Genomic DNA, 20,114 nt, shown 5'->3' on the forward strand with positions numbered 1-20,114 from the left:
TTCTTAAATTCTTAAATTCTTAAATTCTTATATTCTTATATTCTTATATTCTTAAATTCTTAAATTCTTAAATTCTTAAATTCTTAAACTCATAGATTCTTCAATTCTTCAATTCTTATATTCTAAAATTCTAAAATTTTAAAATTTTAAAATTCTTAACTTCTTAAATTCTTAAATTCTTTTTAAATTTTTAAATTCTTAAATTCTTAAATTCTTAAATTCTTAAATTCTTAAATTCTTAAATTCTTAAATTCTTAAATTCTTAAATTCTTAAATTCTTAAATTCTTAAATTCTTAAATTCTTAAATTCTTAAATTCTTAAATTCTTAAATTTTTTAATATTTAATTAGGCCGTTGCAAATATTTTTCAAAGTTTATGTCGTCCCCCCTTTAAAATTGGTCTGAAAATTCAGGGGGCAAAAAATTTTTTTTCCAAAATTTTTCCAAAAAACTTAAAAATTTCCATGAAAATAGAAGTCTAAAAATCAAATCAAATTATTCGCTCTACAGCATTGCCTTGGCGTTCTCGATTGCGAGATTCCTACTCGAAACTAGGTGTTCGAAGGCTTGATTGTTGAGGCAATTGCAAACCTCTTTTTACACCTAAGCTTCTATCCACCCCGGGATTCGAACTGACGACCTTTGGATTGTGAGTCCAACTCCCTGCCAGCGACTCCACCGAGGCAGGACCCAGGGAGACGACTCCTACACCTGGACTGAGCTAACGACCTAACCTAAATAGAAGTCTAATCAACTAAAAACAATCTAAAATGCATTTTTCTGCATTGATAAAATCATATTTGGCTTGTTTAAAAATGTTTTGAATTTTTATGAAATTCCAATGTACAGCACCGCAAAAATTTTATTTTTCGCAAAAAATAAAATTTTCGTCAATACTTAGATATTTTGGAAAGCAATGATGGAAAAACAACTGGACAGGTGTAGAATGCTTTTTAAAACACTTCTTTCATTAAAAAGTTAAAACCATGGCTCGACTTTGGTCAGAGTTGAGGGACATAAACTTCAAAAAATATTTGCAACGGCCTTATTTAAATTCTTAAATATTTAATTATTTCATTATTTTAATTCTTAATTACTATTGTTTTTGGTAAAAGACATTTTTAGAAGAAAGTGTTATAAATTTCGTGTTTTGATTTTTCAGAGTGTTACTGTGGTAAGGATTATAAAAAAAATACGAATTGTATTAAAATCCCCAGATTTATGATTTTTTAGATAGGTATTCGATTTTTTAAATCTTAGATTTGAACATGTTGAACACGTTTTAAATTAAGATTTTGTTTTTCCTTGAGCGTTTTTTTCATTAGGGGTGTTTGTGTTCCTTTCGACGGAGCCATTAAACATTAACGATTTAATTTTTTTTTGTCAATTACTTTCTGTATTAATATTTTCATTATGCAAAAATTGTGCTATTAAACTATTTTGTATGTTAGTCGCGATTAGGTTTTATGTCGACGCGGATTTGACGCAGTCTTTTTTCGACTTTTCCGTAACAACTCAGGGTGGCCACTCAAGTCTGGAAAGTCGGGAATTCGCCAAAATCCGCCAAAAATCGGGAAAAAGTCGGGAATTTGTGATTTTTTGTCAAAAAGTCGGGATTTCCAAGCATACATTTTTAATAATTATTTTTTAACTCTCGAATATTTTTTTTATTTTGTACAAGTTTCACATTGAATTCACTCAACTCTGCTTTAGTAACTTACTTTAAATTTAAGGTTCTTTTTACTATTTCAATATATTTGAGTATGGAAAAGCTGTTTAAGACATTCAAAATCCTAAAGAATATTGGATGCCTCTGACACAGATTTTCATAGTATTTTTTATGAATCAAATGACCTCTATTATTTTTTGTTTATCAAACAAGAGGCAAAGTTTATTAAAAAAAATATATAAAAATAGAGCCTAATGGCCAGCTTGGAGTTATGATTCTATTTAATTTCATCACATAGATTGAACATTTGAAAACAGATTTCAACTTGAGTTTGGCATTGTTTTTTTTTTTGGTAAATATTAATTCATTAGGTAATTTGAAATATGCTTTTTTTTCTCCAAATGTTACCCTTGAATTTTTTTTGTGAGTATGGGTAAATTACCTACTATAGATAAAGCATGATTTTCAGTTTTCGGAGAACTTGAATATCGAAATAAATCCAATTTTTTTTACGTTTTGAAAACTTGAAGAAAATATTAAAATTGCAAAATAAAAAAATCCAAAGAAATTTGAGTTATTGCAAAATTGTTTAAAAAATTGTCTCTTTAAACATTCTGCTTAAAATAAGTAGGAAGACAAAAAATCATATCAAACTGAATTTTCATTGACAAAAAAATATAGTTAAATACTTACCTCTAGATAAATTAACATTGATTAAAAAATTCAATATCAAAAATTACAAAATTAAAAACATTTTTTTATGAATTCTTTGACATTTTTCTCAATCCTTTGAAAGAATAATAACAGCAATTATGTTTTAATCGTTCTTTGATTTAAAATGACGATGAAGTTTAGATGATGAAAAGATTTTTGTTTGAAATCATTCTTTAAATAAGAAATTCCATTATTTGACCTTTCTGAAAAATTCTGGGAAAAAGTCGGAAATTTGAAAATGGGATTTGAGTGGTCACCCTGAGTTGATCCATCGAAAAAATGTTGTCTTGTCATTTTTTTTTTGCTTTCAAGTGGTCATAAATGGTTTTTAATCGTGTTTTTTTTTACTAAAGCATAGGACATAGGACTTTAGTACCCAATTGGGTCCAAAAGCCAATTTTTGTGTACAACGATAAAAAAACACGATTTTAAAGGAGCGGTCGTGGCTGAATGGTTACGATGTTCGCTTTATAAGCGAATGGTTCTGGGTTCGATACCCATCTGCTCCCAACGAGAAAGTTCTGGACTCATTAAAAATTTGGAATTAATGGAAAATCATGAAAAAGCTCACGGCGGGGTTCGATCCCCTGTCCTTAGGATTGGCAAGCAAAAACTTAACCGTGGAGCATTGGTAGCTTGAGGAGGAATTAGACTGGTATAGTTGAATCCAAGAATCGGACAAAGAATCAAAATTAAATGCAAGTTGAACATCAGAACTCAAACAAGATTGCAAGCGCAGTTGAAATTGAATCTAAAAATACCTCGCTATAAATAGCCTGGGCGACTGATAGAATTCATCCAATAAGAGATGAGAAGAATTGAAAGCTTTCCCATTAGAAATGAGAACACATGAAGAATTCGAACAACAATGCAAAACGGTCGTTACCACTCGCCTAGGGTGGCTCCTCAGACCATTCACCTTCCCAAAAACCGTCCAACTCCAAGCGAAACTTACTTGAGGATACCGTGGAGATTTTCCCTTAATACTCTTAAAAAAGTGGAGCATCAACACTTCCCGTCTTCCAAATCCCCTATCCTTGTCCCTGGTGCGCGGTGGAGATGGGAGCGGCCGGCAATGGACGGCTGCCATGGTGGTGAGAATCTAGTTCAGGTGGAATTGGTTCTATTCCCAATTATCGATTCCTAGGCAACTTGGGCTTAGACAATCATCACATCACATGGCGAAAATCCAGTCTGCAATCCGCTAAAATCACCGTCTCCTAGCGAAGCGAAGCGAACGATAAAAAAACACGATTTAAAACCATTTCTAACCATTTTTTTATTTTAATGCAAAAAAAATATTGACAAGACAACATTTTTTCGATTGATAAACTATGGTCCCCTTGGAACGAGCTGTCAAGTAGGACCGTTTCTGTCAAGAAGGACCATGAAGTTATTTTTTAAAAATTCAATTAAAAATCCATTTTAAATCCTTTGTGGTCGTTCAAAGGGTCATTGTACTCAGAAAAATAAGGTTTATCGTTATGAGCAATAATATCACAAATTTAAACTTCATTTTAGGACTCAATTGATGATAAAAACATTGAGAATTTCGAAGGATTCCATGAAACATAAAAAAAACACCATTCATTACGTTTTTTGCTGGTCATCAGGTATACGAATTTTATTTTACTGTTTTACCTTGTTTTCTTTTTTAATCAATATTTTTTTCTCATTGGAAACAACTCTGAAAAATACATAGTTTTTTTTTTGTTTGTTTTGTTTTGCTTTTTACCTTTATTTATATCTACTACAAGTTGAAACGTGTTCCTTCTTTTTCTTCTTCACGATGTTGCTGCTGCTTGTGTTGTCGCTCTTCACATTTGTCACAGATTTTTTAGTTCTTCGAGAGATTTCCTTTATCGCGTTTTACTTTTTGCAGTATGGCTCAATCTTTCCGTTTGCTAAAATGGTGTTGTTCTCGTTCTTTTGTGTGATTATGCGCGCGCGTCTGTGTTCGATTTGTTTTGTTTGTTTTGTTTGTTGTTTTTAGCAGAAATATATTTGCGTATGGCAGAAGAAGAACAATGATTGGACCTATTTTTTATTTTTTTTTATGTTTTCTTTACGTCAACGCCTGCTTGCGTTTTTGTCTCGCTACTATTTTGGGTTAAAAGAATTTTTGCTACTTATTGATGTGATGACCTTCTTTTTGCTTGTTTTTTTTTCTGTGGGTCAACTTGTCTCTCTCTCAGTTGTGGTTGTGTGTGTGTGTGTTGATAAATAAATTCTTTTTTTGTATTGTTTTTTTTTTGCGTTTATTTATTATTCTTTCGATACCATTAGTGCACATTCAAACACACATTGTTTCCATTACTCTTGCTTTGCTTCCTGTTTTCAGTTTCTTAACACGACGGGATGGTTTACCACTTATGAAAGGGGGCCTTCGCCCTTTGTTAAGTTTCGTTTCGTAATAATTAAATTTTTTAGGTACGTTTTCGAAATATTTTTTATAATTTTTTTCTCAACTTTTTTCCGTTTTCTCACAGATATATAAGATTAAACTTGTGCTTTCTGATCAGCGCGTGGTTGCATTTGCTGGTGTGTGTGTGTCAGTAATGGAAATAAAAGGTTGCAACTGTTTTTTTTTTAATTTTTTTTGCTGAAAGGGGAAACGGGAAGCATTGGAAAGGCATAAAATAAGTTGGTTCAGATATTTACAGCTTGTTCTAAATAATAAATAGGAAAATATAATTGTTTTATCTTTTTTTTTTGTTTCTCTCTGTATTCTTACACAGCTGAATGCTTAAAAAATAACTTAACAATGAGTATTTTTTGTAGATTTTTACACGGAGTTTTTTTATACTGTTTTTGGTATCATTTTTCAGGTTTTTCACAATCCACTACTAGTGCTTACTTGTTTTTGTTTTTTTTTTATGTTCGTCCTTTATGGCAGTTGCTGAAACGACGATATTTTGCTATTGTTCTGTCCTCGCTCTTTGCCATTCGGTGTAACTTTTATTTTGTTGTTTGGAGGGTAAGTAAAGTATATAAAAAAAGCTACAGAGGGAAAACCAAAATAAAGTGTTATTTGCGTGATTAACCTAACAACTTAACCATTTTTCTTTTTCTTTTTCAATTAGCTGCTGACTCGACTTCAATACTATTGCTTATTGTTTTACTTTGTATTACTTTCAGCAGCGACACACACTTTAAGATAGTGTTTTCTCGTTCAAATGAAGAGTGAGATTTTTGCTTGAAGAACTCACCGATCCGAATACCACGGGCAAGTTATACTTATCACTTGGAAATCCTACCGAAAGAGTTTACGTTTTGCCAACCTTTTGAAAGTACATGATTCAAGGGTGAAGAAAAATTGTTTATTTCCAGAATATGAATATATATATGGATGCTTAAAATTAAAAAAGACACATAAGATAAACGCTACATCTTAAACAGAGTTACGAAAGTGAAATAAAAATGGTTCTTTAAAAGCAATAACAGAGAGATACACATCTTAAGAACTGTACACTTAAAAACGAAGAAAAGAAAAAAAAAACCACAAATTCCGGGGGTTTCGCTGCGCTACGGTCGGTCCACATCATAGTTCCGTCTTACTTGGCGTGACGCCTCTTGCCGGTGCTAACGGTGCTGCTGATCTTGGGCGTCCGGACGCCGCCGGCGAGTCATTCCACGGTGATCGGGGTGACCGGCGGGAACTGCATGTCGTCGTACAGCGGAATGGTGTTCTTGACCGGGTACTCAACGGCCTCGCGCAGATCCCGGCAGCGGTCCGAGTCTGCTGGAATGGACACCAGGCAAGAATTCGAAGTTTTGTTTTTGAGACGATGGATTTTGGGCGGGGCGGTGTTAAGCAGCAAGAGAGAGAAGGAGAGATAAAGAGAGACAAATTGTGAGGTCCACGATCCACACCGGGGAGGGGGTTAGTAGTATATCGTAGGGACTACTAACCTGACATTTTGTCGCCCGGGCGGCCCTTGAGGACGCCGGCGTACGTGCCCGGGGCGGGCATCATCGACGCCGTCATCGAGACGACGTTCAGCACCGAGGTGTCGTTCTCGTTGCCGCCGATGTCGACCTCTGGAAGGGGAAGAATGAAAAACAATTAATGTGTTGGAAAATTTAGAATATGCATTTTTAACCGTAATTTTATTGCTTTTGAGTATTCTATCAAATTCAGTTTTTCTTCGACCTATAAACTTATTTCTTATTCATTCAATAATAGGGGCAGGGGGGGCAGAATGGCCCATGGGGGCAGAATGGGCCACCCTTGGTTTTGGGCTTTAGAATGGATTTAGACCAACCGTAAGGCAAGGGTCTTATAAAGGACGTCAAATATCATCACCATACCGAAAACGACGTTTGAATTCATTGTATTTTTCGAATTATGAGCAAAAATGTAAATTATTGACAAAACCACGCAAATGTTGTTTATTTCGAGGTTTTTAAATAAGCTTTCTGAAAAGTTGGATTGTTTGAAAAAGTTTGTACAATGCTTATAATGTTACTAGATGCTACTACCAAGGTATACAAACAACAACGTGTCGTGATCGGGGACTTTCTTTTATAATAAAAACACAGATATTTTGCAATTAACAAACAACACGTCTTATTCCACAGAAATTAACCACAAAACTGATTTGACAATCTTCATTCTCTCTTTCGCCGACCGCGCGCATCTCGTTGTTTTCTCGCTCGTTGTTCTCTCTCGCAGTTCGCTAGCGCGCTCTCGCACTCAATCCACAATCAGCTAACAAGGCAATATTCATGAAGGTGCGCTCTTTTTGTTGCGCTCTTAACTCTTATTTATGAATTATATCAATCTTATATTAAATACTCATTTAATAATTTATTACATATTCAATCCTGCAACCCATAATCCCTACATTCTCCCTCTTTTCTACTCTCAAGATGACGAATATCAATCATAATTCCTAACAGAAAAATTGCATGAATGCTAAATCAATCAATATTTTTTTTTAATTTCCTAAAAGATTTTCGTCGGGTTCCTCGACTTTGTTTTCATGCTGATCTAAATACGAAAGCGCAGTCTTCGAAATGTTTCATCTATGTTGTCCAAAAGACTGACATCCGATCGCAGGAGTTGTAGAAAATGGAACGCGCTGATGAGGTTGAAAATTTAAAAACACCTGAAAATATAAGAAAAAGAAAAAACGAGGAGAAAAACAAAAACCACAAATATTTCTCAAATAAACGCAGGCTTATCAATTTTTTTATGCAATACGTTTGTTTACCTGATTTTCTTTAAATTTTATGTAATTTAAAATTAAAAAGCAAATTTTACAAACATTGCTGAAACAACACGATTTAAAAAAATTATAATTCAAATTCAAAAGCAATTTTTATTTTTTTAAACATTTCGAATGAAATGGAATCACATTATTTTTATTTATTATCATTTTGTGAATATGAAATATAAAACAATGTTGCTGACTTGAATAACAAATGAAGCATAATTCTGGCGTTTTTAAAGTTTTAAATTTATGTGTACCATAAAAAAACAAAGAATAAACATTTCTAAAAATATATAAAAAAGCAAAGCAATCCACTTTAACGACCCCCGGGTCTTTTGTGGGCTCTGTTGCAAGTTTCTGCTCATTTCTAGGCGTCCGAAGGATTTGTGTGGTGAGTCACCCAAAACCTCTTTTACGCAAATGGACCGACGTTTTACTTCCCCATCCGATAGAAGGCGTGATCAGGCAAATCTCGTCTCGAAAAATGCCACCGGGTCCGTCTGGGATTGAACCCAGGCCATACTGGGATTTAGAGGCTACCACGCTAACCACTAAACCACCGGACAAAAATATATACAATGTGGTAATTTATTTAACTTATACTCAAATTTACACTTTGAATTTATGTGCGCCCGCCACGGAGTTCAAACCGATCTATGGATTATGAGCCCAAGCCCAGTGCCACGTCCGATTGATCCACCAGACGGGACTTGAAGGTAAACATAAACTGATTTTAATATTAAATGCAGACGTGACGAAAAGTATATGTTTGTAATTAATACCCAAAAACACCCAAAATGGATCTACAAGCAAGCTTATTCCTTCCTCATTTTCAATATTTTTATCTGTACTTTTCTGTAATTTATTCCCAACCAAGCTGTACAGCTAAAACAAACAACCTTTTTTTTTAAATAAAGGCTAGTATGGAGATCGGAAGGAAAGGGGTCAAGAAACAGCTTTACGAACAGCAGAACAAAGGAGAGGGAGCGTTTTCTTGAGGCTTTTCTTCACCCTATCTGGCTTGCTTTCGGTTCTACTGCTGCCCATTTGATTTTTTTCTTGACCGGTTCCTTCCGATGTGCCTACACCGCTTAACATTGTATCAAAAATTACCGCATTTTAACTAATTTTGAAACTGTTAATAAATCATGGCAAAAATTACTAAAATGCAAAATCAGTAATATTTTCGAAGAATTTGTTTTCATCAGTACCGGTACACTTTTATAAAATAAAAATAGTCCATATTTCAGTTTAAGATGATTTCTTGAAAAGCAATCTCAATAAATGAAGCAAATTGCAAAAATAATATAAATAATTCAATTAATGCTCAAAATGTGCTTTGCTGCACAAAATACATTTTTTATAAAAATAAAATCAAATGTTGTTTATTTTTGCCACAAAAGCTTTCTTTAAAAAAAAATTTACCGATTTAACGATTTTGTTCTGTAAATGCATGGTAGTATCAACATTTTTCAACTTTTAAATTAAAATATTTTGAACTTTCTATTAATATTCACTTACGCGATCTTTTAACCAGACAAACGATAGTTTTTACCGAATAGTTTTTTTTCTCTGTTGTGTCTACTTAATAATATTTTTGTTTATCTTGAAACAAAACATAGTACAGAAAATATTATTCTAATGAATAAAACAAAATCATGTGGTAAATTGTTGCAATAAAAATAAAATATATAAACTGAAATAAATGCCGTTCCGCTATATTCGATTTCTATTATATGTCAAATTAATTTTCTCTTCAAATTGTATTTATTGTAGCTAAAGGTATGGATTCAAGCACTTTTGATATTACCGTAGATTAGATTATTCAATGTTACATTTAATCATGATCAAAACAATGTTTAAGGTCATATTATTTATATATACCTTCAAAATGTACTGTGCTTATCAGATAACAACAAAAACATATTTTATTCAATTATTCTTGTAATGCATAGATGTATAGATTGCAATCTGACTACTTTCTCAAAGAGTTCCAGCTCAGGCGAAACATTTTTCAAACTACCACCGCAGAGGTCTGTCAGGCTCCAACACGGAGGAGACAATATCCTAACCATAATTTCCTTCAAAACGTATCTTGCTTATCTAAAAACAGCTGAAAGATTTTTTAATGTTTTATATATAAATATTTTGTTTCATTTTTCTCGTAATGTAAAATGGGTTCCAAGCAACTTTGATATATTACTTGAGTAGATTGTTCACAGAAACTAAATTTATTTTTAATCACGATCTTTACGATCCCTGTCAATAATTTCTTTTCTTATTTAAAATTTTAACCTTTTTCTTTGCTGATAAACTCCTGTTATGTAATTTGAAAAAGTATGGTTTCATAATTATGTACAATCGATTAAAGAACCCCAAAGTTTCTTTAATTTATTTCAAAATAATGTTTCTCTTAATTTAATTTTGTTATATTTACATTACTAAAATTCTGAAAGTTTTTTTTTTTTACTCAATAAAATGATACAGTGTTAAAATATAATTTCTATCGAAATTAATGAATGATTTTGAACTATTTTGATACAAATAACAGATATTGCATTGAAAAATAAAAATAAATATAATAAATATTTCCTAGTTTTTTTTTTAAATAATGTATTTTTTATTCGTTGCTCAAATTGTCACTCATACTTCTCCACTCAAAATTAATATTTAAATATTTGTATTATTTTCTCTTGTGACGCAACGCTCTCAAACTTTAAATTATATTTTAGGCATTTCTGATGATTAATCATTCCTTTATGTATTATTTAAAAATGCATCAAATTAATTATTAAGTGAATTATTTTACCTTTTTTTTAACTAATAATGTATTGTTCATGTTAACGATTACTTAAATTTTTACTTCCCTGTGAAATAATGTTGTGTTTCAAGCAACTTTTGTATCACAGCTGAGTAAATCGATTAAAGTAACAATTAACCATAACAACTATCAATATGGAATACTTAATCATTAACGTCTTTCAATTTAGAGGTTTATCTTTCAAGAGATGACAACTCCAGTGTTAGTGACAACCGTTTTAGTCCTATTCGATGAATTTCAAATGATTTTTTTTTAGGTAGTTCACAGACATAACGCCAAAATACATATTGCTTTATTTGTGGATACCAAAAAGTGCTCACTTTCACATTTAAATTTATTTATTCATTTTCTTAGGTCAATTTCTTTTGTGATGTTAAAGACGGTCCTTAATTGAATGAAAAGATTTGCTGAACAATATATTTTTAAAATCCATAAGGCTCCTACTGCGAAGTTATTTAAAAAAAATCATCACAAAAGTCTGTCGGGTTCCTTTATCGAGGAGATTGTTATCTGACTGCTTTCGCAAAGAACTCCAGCACAGATTATTCATTTTTTTTAATCTGACTACCATCGCAGAGGTCTGTCAGGCTCCAACACAGAGGAGACTTTTTTTTCTGACTACCATCGCAGAGGTCTGTCAGGCTCCAACACAGAGGAGACTTTTTTCTGACTACCATCGCAGAGGTCTGTCAGGCTCCAACACAGAGGAGACTTTTTTCTGACTACCATCGCAGAGGTCTGTCAGGCTCCAACACAGAGGAGAATTTTTTCTGACTACCATCGCAGAGGTCCGTCAGGCTCCAACACAGAGGAGACTTTTTTTTTTCTGACTACCATCGCAGAGGTCTGTCAGGCTCCAACACAGAGGAGACTTTTTCTGACTACCATCGCATAGGTCTTTCAGGCTCCAACACAGAGGAGACTTTTTCTGACTACCATCGCAGAGGTCTGTCAGGCTCCAACACAGAGGAGACTTTTTCTGACTACCATCACAGAGGTCTGTCAGGCTCCAACACAGAGGAGACTTTTTTCTGACTACCATCGCAGAGGTCTGTCAGGCTCCAACACAGAGAAGACTTTTTTTCTGACTACCATCGCAGAGGTCTGTCAGGCTCCAACACAGAGGAGACTTTTTCTGACTACCATCGCAGAGGTCTGTCAGGCTCCAACACAGAGGAGACTTTTTCTGACTACCATCACAGAGGTCTGTCAGGCTCCAACACAGAGGAGACTTTTTCTGACTACCATCGCAGAGGTCTGTCAGGCTCCAACACAGAGAAGACTTTTTCTGACTACCATCGCAGAGGTCTGTCAGGCTCCAACACAGAGGAGACTTTTTCTGACTACCATCGCAGAGGTCTGTCAGGCTCCAACACAGAGGAGACTTTTTTCTGACTACCATCGCAGAGGTCTGTCAGGCTCCAACACAGAGGAGACTTTTTCTGACTACCATCGCAGAGGTCTGTCAGGCTCCAACACAGAGGAGACTTTTTCTGACTACCATCGCAGAGGTCTGTCAGGCTCCAACACAGAGGAGACTTTTTTTCTGACTACCATCGCAGAGGTCTGTCAGTCTCCAACACAGAAGAGACTTCAAAATTAACTATGACTAATCAATTATAACGGCAAAAAACGTTGCTCAAATAAAATTTCAAAGCAAAACATTGATTGTCAATTTCTGCATAAATCTATAAAATTTTCATTAAATTTTAAAACGATAGTTTTCAATTTCCACAGCAACAAGCAACAATCTAATATTGCATCAAATTCACAGTAAAAATTTATCGTCAATAATAACAACAATCAAATCTTCATTCAAATGAGAACTAAACATTTTTTCATTAACCATAAAATTAATAATCAAATTTTGCATCAACTTCAAAACAAAACATTGGTCATCAATTACCATATAAACAATCAAATATTGCGTCAAATTTAAAACTCAAAATTGCCCATCATAAAACAACAATCAAATATTGCATGAAATTTAAAACCGAAAAAATACCGTTCTATAATAACAAAACTCAAATTCAGAAAACAAATCTTGGCCTTCGATTGCCACAACAAAAGCAAATCTATCATCATATTCAAAATAATAACTGGTTTTCGATTACCACAATATCAATCAAACCTCGTATCTTACTCGAAACAAAATATTGGTTTTCATTTATCGCAAAAATAAGCAAATTTGTCATCTTATCATAACAAAACATTGGTCTTTAATTCCCTCATCAACAATCAAATCTTTCAATCAAAATTAAACCTGTAAATTTTGTAATTTGTGATTTTATTGGACTTTGCATCAAGTCATTGCCACAACAAGCATATTTCATTAAATTTAAAACAAAACTAACAAGAAGCAAATATTTATCTTATTCAAAAATAAACATTGGTCTTCAATTACCAAAATAACCAGCATCCAACCCAAAATAAAAAATAAAGATCATCAATAATAACAACAATCCATAACAATCAAATTTTGCATCAAATTCAAAACAAAACATTGGTCGTCAATAAAATACAAACAACAAATTTGATTTCAATTACCAAAACAACAACTAAATTAAAACAAATTATCTACCTTCAATCGCAAACTAATCCTCCATCAAATTCAAAACGAAATATTGATTTTCAATTTCCACAATCTTATCAAATCTTTTGTCAAATTATTAACAAAATATTGATTTTCATCAATCACAAAAATAAGCAAAAAATTGAAGTTTAATTCGTAACAAAACATTGGAGTTCAATTTCCACAACAACAATTATACATTGCATCAAATTAAAAACAAAACATTGGTCGTCAATCAAAACAACAACAATCAAATCTAAAGCAAAAATGTAATTGTACAAAAACAATCAAATTTCGAGCAAATTATTTGCCTTCAAATTCCACCATAAACTTAGAATAAAACATTGGTTTTCAATTATCACAACGAAAAGCCAAACTTACTACTTCAAAACAAAACATTCGTTCCCAATATCACAACAACAAGCAAATCATTCATTAAATTCAAGACCGTCAATTATCGCAGATAGTTTTATGCCTTTTATCAATTTCAAATAACAAGTTCAAGCAAAAATCTACCTGTTTCAAAACACAGGCAAAACAACAAAGCGAAACTTTGGACCTGCATCCTGGCAGGTAAACAAAACTGTTGGATTTCACAACACAACAATTCAAACAAAACAAATGATCTTTCATGAATCAAAAGGTTCGACTTACCGGACTGTGCCATTGTCGTGATCGGGGACTTTCTTTTATAATAAAAACACAGATATTTTGCAATTAACAAACAACACGTCTTATTCCACAGAAATTAACCACAAAACTGATTTGACAATCTTCATTCTCTCTTTCGCCGACCGCGCGCATCTCGTTGTTTTCTCGCTCGTTGTTCTCTCTCGCAGTTCGCTAGCGCGCTCTCGCACTCAATCCACAATCAGCTAACAAGGCAATATTCATGAAGGTGCGCTCTTTTTGTTGCGCTCTTAACTCTTATTTATGAATTATATCAATCTTATATTAAATACTCATTTAATAATTTATTACATATTCAATCCTGCAACCCATAATCCCTACACAACGGAACCTTCAAATCATTTAGAGGCTTGGTGGTGGAAGTGTTAAATTAAAATCCACTTGGGGGCAGAATGGACCACCCTTTTTTTGCCTTATAAAAACAATCAAAAGTTACAAAATTCGAGCTAATTGAATTATTTCGCTCCTGGTAGCTTCACAAATCATGTTTAATGCAACATTAGTTGATTTTTTAGTTGTTTTGATGCTTATTTGTAAAAATAATGTCTTATTACAACATATTAACACTATTTTCAAAAATGTTTGTTTTGGTAAGTGACTATTTTTATGAAAGTGGTCTAACTTCATGGAAACTATGTTAGAAAGGTCCCGTAAGTCATTTCTTATCTCCCTTCAACGTTGTATTAGACGAAATGGCTTGTTTTCTAAGGTGGCCCATTCTGCCCCGCAGGGTGCTCCATTCTGCCCCGCACCCAGGAAAAGTAGTCGAAAAATTATTTTTTTTAAAGTGCACCAAAAATAGTTTTAATCGAAAAATTTTCATCAACCCAGTATACAACATTGAAGGGAACATCCCAAAGCATAAGCCTACTACACTGAATTCATAAATTTGTATGTTTTTCTATGGTTTTTTGCGCATTTTACTTAGGCGGGCCATTCTGCCCCCCCTGCCCCTATCGCAAAACAGGGTTGCCAAGTCATAAAACTGTTCCCAGGATTGCAAAATTTTATCAAATATCCAATTTGTAAAAAAAAACTCGCCTTAAAAGTTCCACTAAAGCAGGGGTGACCAAAGTATGGCCCGCGGGCCAAACGTGGCCCGCGAGGTCATTTTTTGTGGCCCGCGGACCCATTTTGAATGATCATGTAAAATGGCCCTTTAACGCATCTTTAAGTGATTTTATAATTCTTAGAAATTAAGGTAAAGTTTATGCTTATTTTGTGAACCTTTTTAGATTTTGTTGATTTAAAACTAATTGTATATTCGGGATCAAAGTATGGAAAAGCCATACTTTGATCCCGATTATATGGAACAAATATTGTGTTAAAAATCTATCTTATCGTAACTATCTATCGTAACACGTTTAAATGTGATTAAAAAGAGTAAATTATGTCAAAACTTTCATGAAATATTAATTGAAATTTTATTAAAATTGAAGGAATAAATTTTGAAAAATCCTTAAGCAACTATTTATCATTAAGATTGCACATAATTTAAAAAAATAATTTACACACTTTTACAAGGTTTGTGTCACCCCTTCTAAAATATATATAAAAATAAAGAAAACAAATCTATTTAAATACAACTTTAAAACTATCATTATATTTGTGAAACCATGATAGTTGAGGAACGAAAGTTGCAATGAAAAGCAGATGAATAATATTTATGTTGGTATTTTTTTTTTGATTTTCTGATTTTAATTAAATTTAACCAATTGACTGGAGGCTTTTTTGTACAAAACAGTTAATTTTTTTTGTTTTCTAATATTTTGTTTTTTTCTTAGCTTTATAGATTGAAATTAAAAAAAAAAACATTTTTATCTCCTATGGCCCGCAAGCTCATGTGAGCTTCAAATTTGGCCCGCCATTTAAAAACTTTGAGCACCCCTGCACTAAAGTCTCTTAAATGGATCTCCAATAATCCAATAATATCTATTATTTTATGATAAAGTTGCCAAATATTTTAATTTCATAACGCATAGAAAAGTAGATAGTTTGAGAGTGGTTTTAAGTTTTTAAATATCTACAACATACAGTCTCGGAAAGTTTTATGAAATTTAAAGACAAGATTGCCAGATTATCAAGGTTTACAACTATGAAATGTCTTTCGAAAACCTGAACAAAGATTTATTGTAGGACGGTTCCGGAAGTCATTTTTATTTTTAAAATATCATAGAAATAGGTTGAAAACTCGACTAAAGTTTTGTAATTGTAGATAGGGTTGCCAAAACTTCGATAGTTTTTCATCATTGGGAAAGAAAAACTATTGAAGTTGAAAATTTGAGTGTTATTCTGGTGAGCATTGTTATTTGTGTTTCATCACTAAATTTAGTATTTAAAAATAGCATTGCAAGAAAAGCCATTTTAGCTTGCCATTTTTCCGAAAAAAAGGATCATATGCTTTTTGGTTAAAATAAATTAGATTTAGATTAGGTATAATGTCAGACAACTAAAGGAAAAAAGCAACTAGTGTTACAACAGAGCGTTTGGTACGGTATGTCCACGCATCCTTCCTCCCCTGTAGATTCTGTAAAATGTGACCCGATCTAAGAATCCCCTCTGCGGTAAACACAACGCAGTAGGGTTTTAATCCCGCTTAATTTTTGTAATACATTTTCGGGTGTTTTCGGATGTACTGCAATTATTAATATTGCTTGGGCGTAATTTAATCACAACAGTTTGATTTAGTTGAAAATCATAATTGATAGGAACTGGTTAAAAGGTTACAAGGAAGTGTGAATTGATTATTTACTTATAAAATTAATGGAATTCAAATTGAGGCTGTCTCTCAACAACAAATGATTCAATCTTCAATTTCTTTTGGGACAATTTTGAGGAAATTTTCTGACCTTTTCTTTAAACATATTTTCAGCGATGGTGACGTTTGGTCATGACTTCAATATGTAAAAAAGTTAAAAGTGGCTATAACTTGAAAACGGTGCACGATATCAAATTTTTTATAAATTACTTTTTGATTGAAAATTTGATTTGACATCTATAAAGTATAAAAAAGTTGTTTTACTTTTTTCACATATTTCCATAAATTATGATTATTTTTTCGAAAAATTGTTAACACTACCAAATTAATTTTTACCAGCTATAGCTATATAGCTCAAAAATACAGATTTTTCAAAAATAGGTATTTTTAAAGGTATTTCTATTTTGTTCTGTGAGGTCCTTAACAATATCTCAAACTTTGCCGATAACACCAAATTGATTAGAAAATCCGTTATCAAGTAACATATTTTTGAATATTGTATGGACGGTTGCCAAAATGAGTATGGAGACTTCTATGGACAAAGATATGGAAAAAAAGTCATTTCATCAAACTGAACAAAATAAAAAAACAAATTTGCAAAAAATTCGCTCATTCTTGGAAAACTTAAAAAAGGATACGTTTCATCAAAAAAAATCATTTCCCTTCGCTTGGAGACAGTGATTTCTAGTGGGTTGCATAGTGGGTTCGTCATGTTTATGTGATGATAACCCAAGTCCAGGTTGCATAAGAATACAGCAGTTGTTCGGTAACTGGGCTGAGAACGTAGCCCAGTCATCGAATGCTGTTCGCTAACTGGGCTGAACGAAAAATAACGAGGGGACTACCGATGCATAATATTTATTTGATGAAATTTAAAAATAAAAGTTACTTTAATTTGTTTACAATGATTACTTTTCATATTTCTTTAATTGTGACTTCAAATTACATAAAAGTTTGAAAAAAGTTTTTTTATTTGTTGACCATGATTTTTGCATCCATTAACCCCTCGGTTTGGACACTCAATAATATTTTAACTGAATGAATGTACATGGAAGAGAAAATCAAAATAAATATAAATTTAAAAAAAAAACCCCTCGGTGATTTCGGTTTGTTTTGGTTTTTTGACGTTTGTCTGCTTTTTAACTGGGCTACGGCCCAGTTATCGAGCGCCCAGTTAAAAAGCAGCCCAGTTAAACAACGCCCAGTTACCGAACAACTACTGTATATAGTTAAGCTTAAGAGTAGAACCAATTCCAGATTATTAACATGACAGCCGTCCATTGCTGGCCGTTACCATCTCCACCGCAAACCAAGGATAGGGTATTTGGAAGACGGGAATAGTTGATGCTCCACGGATGCTCCACCTTTTTAAGTGGATTAAGGAAGTTGTCCACGGTATCCTCAAGTAAGTTTTGTTTGGAGTTGGACGGATTTTGGAAAGGTTCAATACTTTTCGATTGCAAATATAGTATAACAGTGTAATAGGGCAAATGTCGAAGTGTAAACAAAAAGTCTATTCAACGCGTCGTTCTTAATGTCAACATCAAGTGACTCTAAAATCTATCATTTAAAAATGAATTTGGATTTTTTTTTAAGTTTTAAATAGTTTTGAAAAACCATGATTGTTTCCAAAAATCAAGCATGACGTAAGGTATTTGACAAATCTCTGGAAGCCGCAATAAAAAACAAACAGATATCTTTTAATTGTTGAAAGAATGATGTTTACAGAATTTTCAAACTTTTTTCTATTTCCGAACTAACATTTAAAAAACTCAATCCCGAAAAATGCAATTTTGAAAATTAAAATAAGGCTGCTGCAAATATTTTCAAAGTTTATGTCGCCCCCTTCAAATTGGTTCGAATAATCAGGGGTAAATTTTTTTTTTTCAAAAAACTGAAAAATTTCAATGGAAATAGAAGTCTAACCAGCTCAAAACAATCTAAAACGCCTTTTTCTGCATTGATAATATTTAGCTTATTTGGGCTTTTTAAAAAATATTTAGAACTTTTATGAAATTACAATGTTTAGCACCGCAAAAACTTTTTTTGCTCACAAAAATAAAATTTTCGTCAATACTTCGAAATTTTGGAAACTTATGATTGCAAAACAACAGGACAGGTGTATACTGCCGTTCTACGCATAATTGTCCCATGTTCGAAAAAGTGCAACTGAGAAAAACGCGATTGAAATTTTTCGACCGATTTCTGTGTTTCTACGCATAATTGTCCCGTGGGTTCCTCTTAGCCCTATGTGTCCCTAATCGCCCCAGTTAGCTGTTTATCACCCTTATTTGTGATTCTCTTGCTATACAACAGGAAAACAAGGCATAATGCTTAGTAAAACTAATGATTCCGTATAAGAAAATACTTGGTGGGACAATTATGCGTAGAAGTGTAACGATGGGACAAACAGACTTGGTGTTGTTTTTGATGAGTTTCCGAACAAAGTACCAGATTTTATGTGTTTTTCTTAAAGTACACATCAGACTATACTTAAAAATGTCATAAAATCAAAATCGTCCAAAACTGACATGGGACAATTATGCGTAGAACGGCAGTATAATGCATTAAAAAAATTGTTTTCATTCAAATGTTGAAACCGTGGTCTGTAATTTCAATTTTTTACCTTTTTTATTTTTGTTCAAAAACCCTTTAAAATGAATCCTCTCTCACCTGTGATTCCGTGCAACGGCATGCGCAGATCGTGCGCCCGAATCAGCTTGCAGTCGCCGCCCTTCGAGTCGTCGAAGCTGTACATGTACAGGAAGCCGTCCTCGCAGGCCAACAGCAGTCGCGTCTCCTTCTCCACTTTCGCGATTACGCACTCGTAGCGCAGTCCAGCCTCGGCCAGCTGCACCGTCGCGTACGCCCTGTCCTGCGAGAACACGTCCGTAACGACGCTGGTCGGGAAGTACGCCGTGACGGCCTTCGTGATGAAGCCCATGCCCCAGCCGCCTCCACTGCCGGTGTCCTCACTGGCGGGTTTGTCCCCGGCTGAGTCGTCCGACTCGCCCTCGTTGTTGTTGGTGGTTGGGGACGCCGGCGGGGTCGTGGCCCCACTGTCGATGCAGTTTCGACGTTCGGCCTGCTCAATCGACTTGGGGTCGATTCTGAAGATATGTACGGTTTCGGTGTTGGAACTCGCCACCACGTAACTCGCGCAGATGCTAAAGTTCAGCGAACCGATGCTGACGTGGCGCTTGAGGCCACGCCGGAACTCGTGCACCTTCTGGCCGTTCTTGACGCAAAACACCCGGATGACGGTGCCCTTCTCCGAGGCCGTCGCCAGCAGCGTCCCGTTGAAGGAGAAGTTCATCGCCGACAGCGTCGAGTCGTGCGCCTTGATCTTGAGCCGCGAGGTCAAATTGCCTGCGTCAAAGACCTGCAGCTCGCCGGTCGTCGCAGAGATCGGGTACGCCAGGTGCGACGACAGCGACAGCGTGCACAACCCGGCCGGATTGCTGGACATGTTGTTGATGGAATGTAGCAGTCTCATATCACGGATATTATGAATATAAATACTGTCCACTAGGCAGACGACCAGCCGCGAACGGTTCAGTTTCACCGACAGGATATCCGACGGGTAGCTGTAGTTGCAGATCTCCCGCCGCTTCTTGAAGTGACACACCTTTGAGGGAAGGGGAAACGAACCTGTTAAAATCCCGTTTGATAGG

At 34.1% G+C, this 20,114-nt stretch overlaps 1 protein-coding gene across 3 annotated transcripts in view; it reads right to left on the reverse strand.

The window, feature by feature from the left end:
- Positions 1–4,486: 4,486 nt before the first annotated feature.
- Positions 4,487–20,114, reverse strand: part of LOC6036998 (WD repeat domain phosphoinositide-interacting protein 2) — a 52,272-nt gene continuing 36,644 nt past the window's right edge. For 2 of the 3 annotated variants that reach the window (XM_038253598.1, XM_038253597.1), the window contains 3 exons: positions 19,114–20,068; positions 6,296–6,424; positions 4,487–6,125 (listed from right to left, as the gene is read on the reverse strand). In XM_038253598.1, coding sequence (XP_038109526.1) covers positions 6,010–6,125; positions 6,296–6,424; positions 19,114–20,068 — 1,200 coding nt within the window. In that variant the 3' untranslated portion in view covers positions 4,487–6,009. The remainder of the gene's footprint in view (positions 6,126–6,295; positions 6,425–19,113; positions 20,069–20,114) is intronic. The other variant, XM_038253599.1, reaches the window with a different exon arrangement.

Source organism: Culex quinquefasciatus, chromosome 2 (assembly GCF_015732765.1).
Source record: "Culex quinquefasciatus strain JHB chromosome 2, VPISU_Cqui_1.0_pri_paternal, whole genome shotgun sequence".
Lineage (NCBI taxonomy): Eukaryota > Metazoa > Arthropoda > Insecta > Diptera > Culicidae > Culex > Culex quinquefasciatus.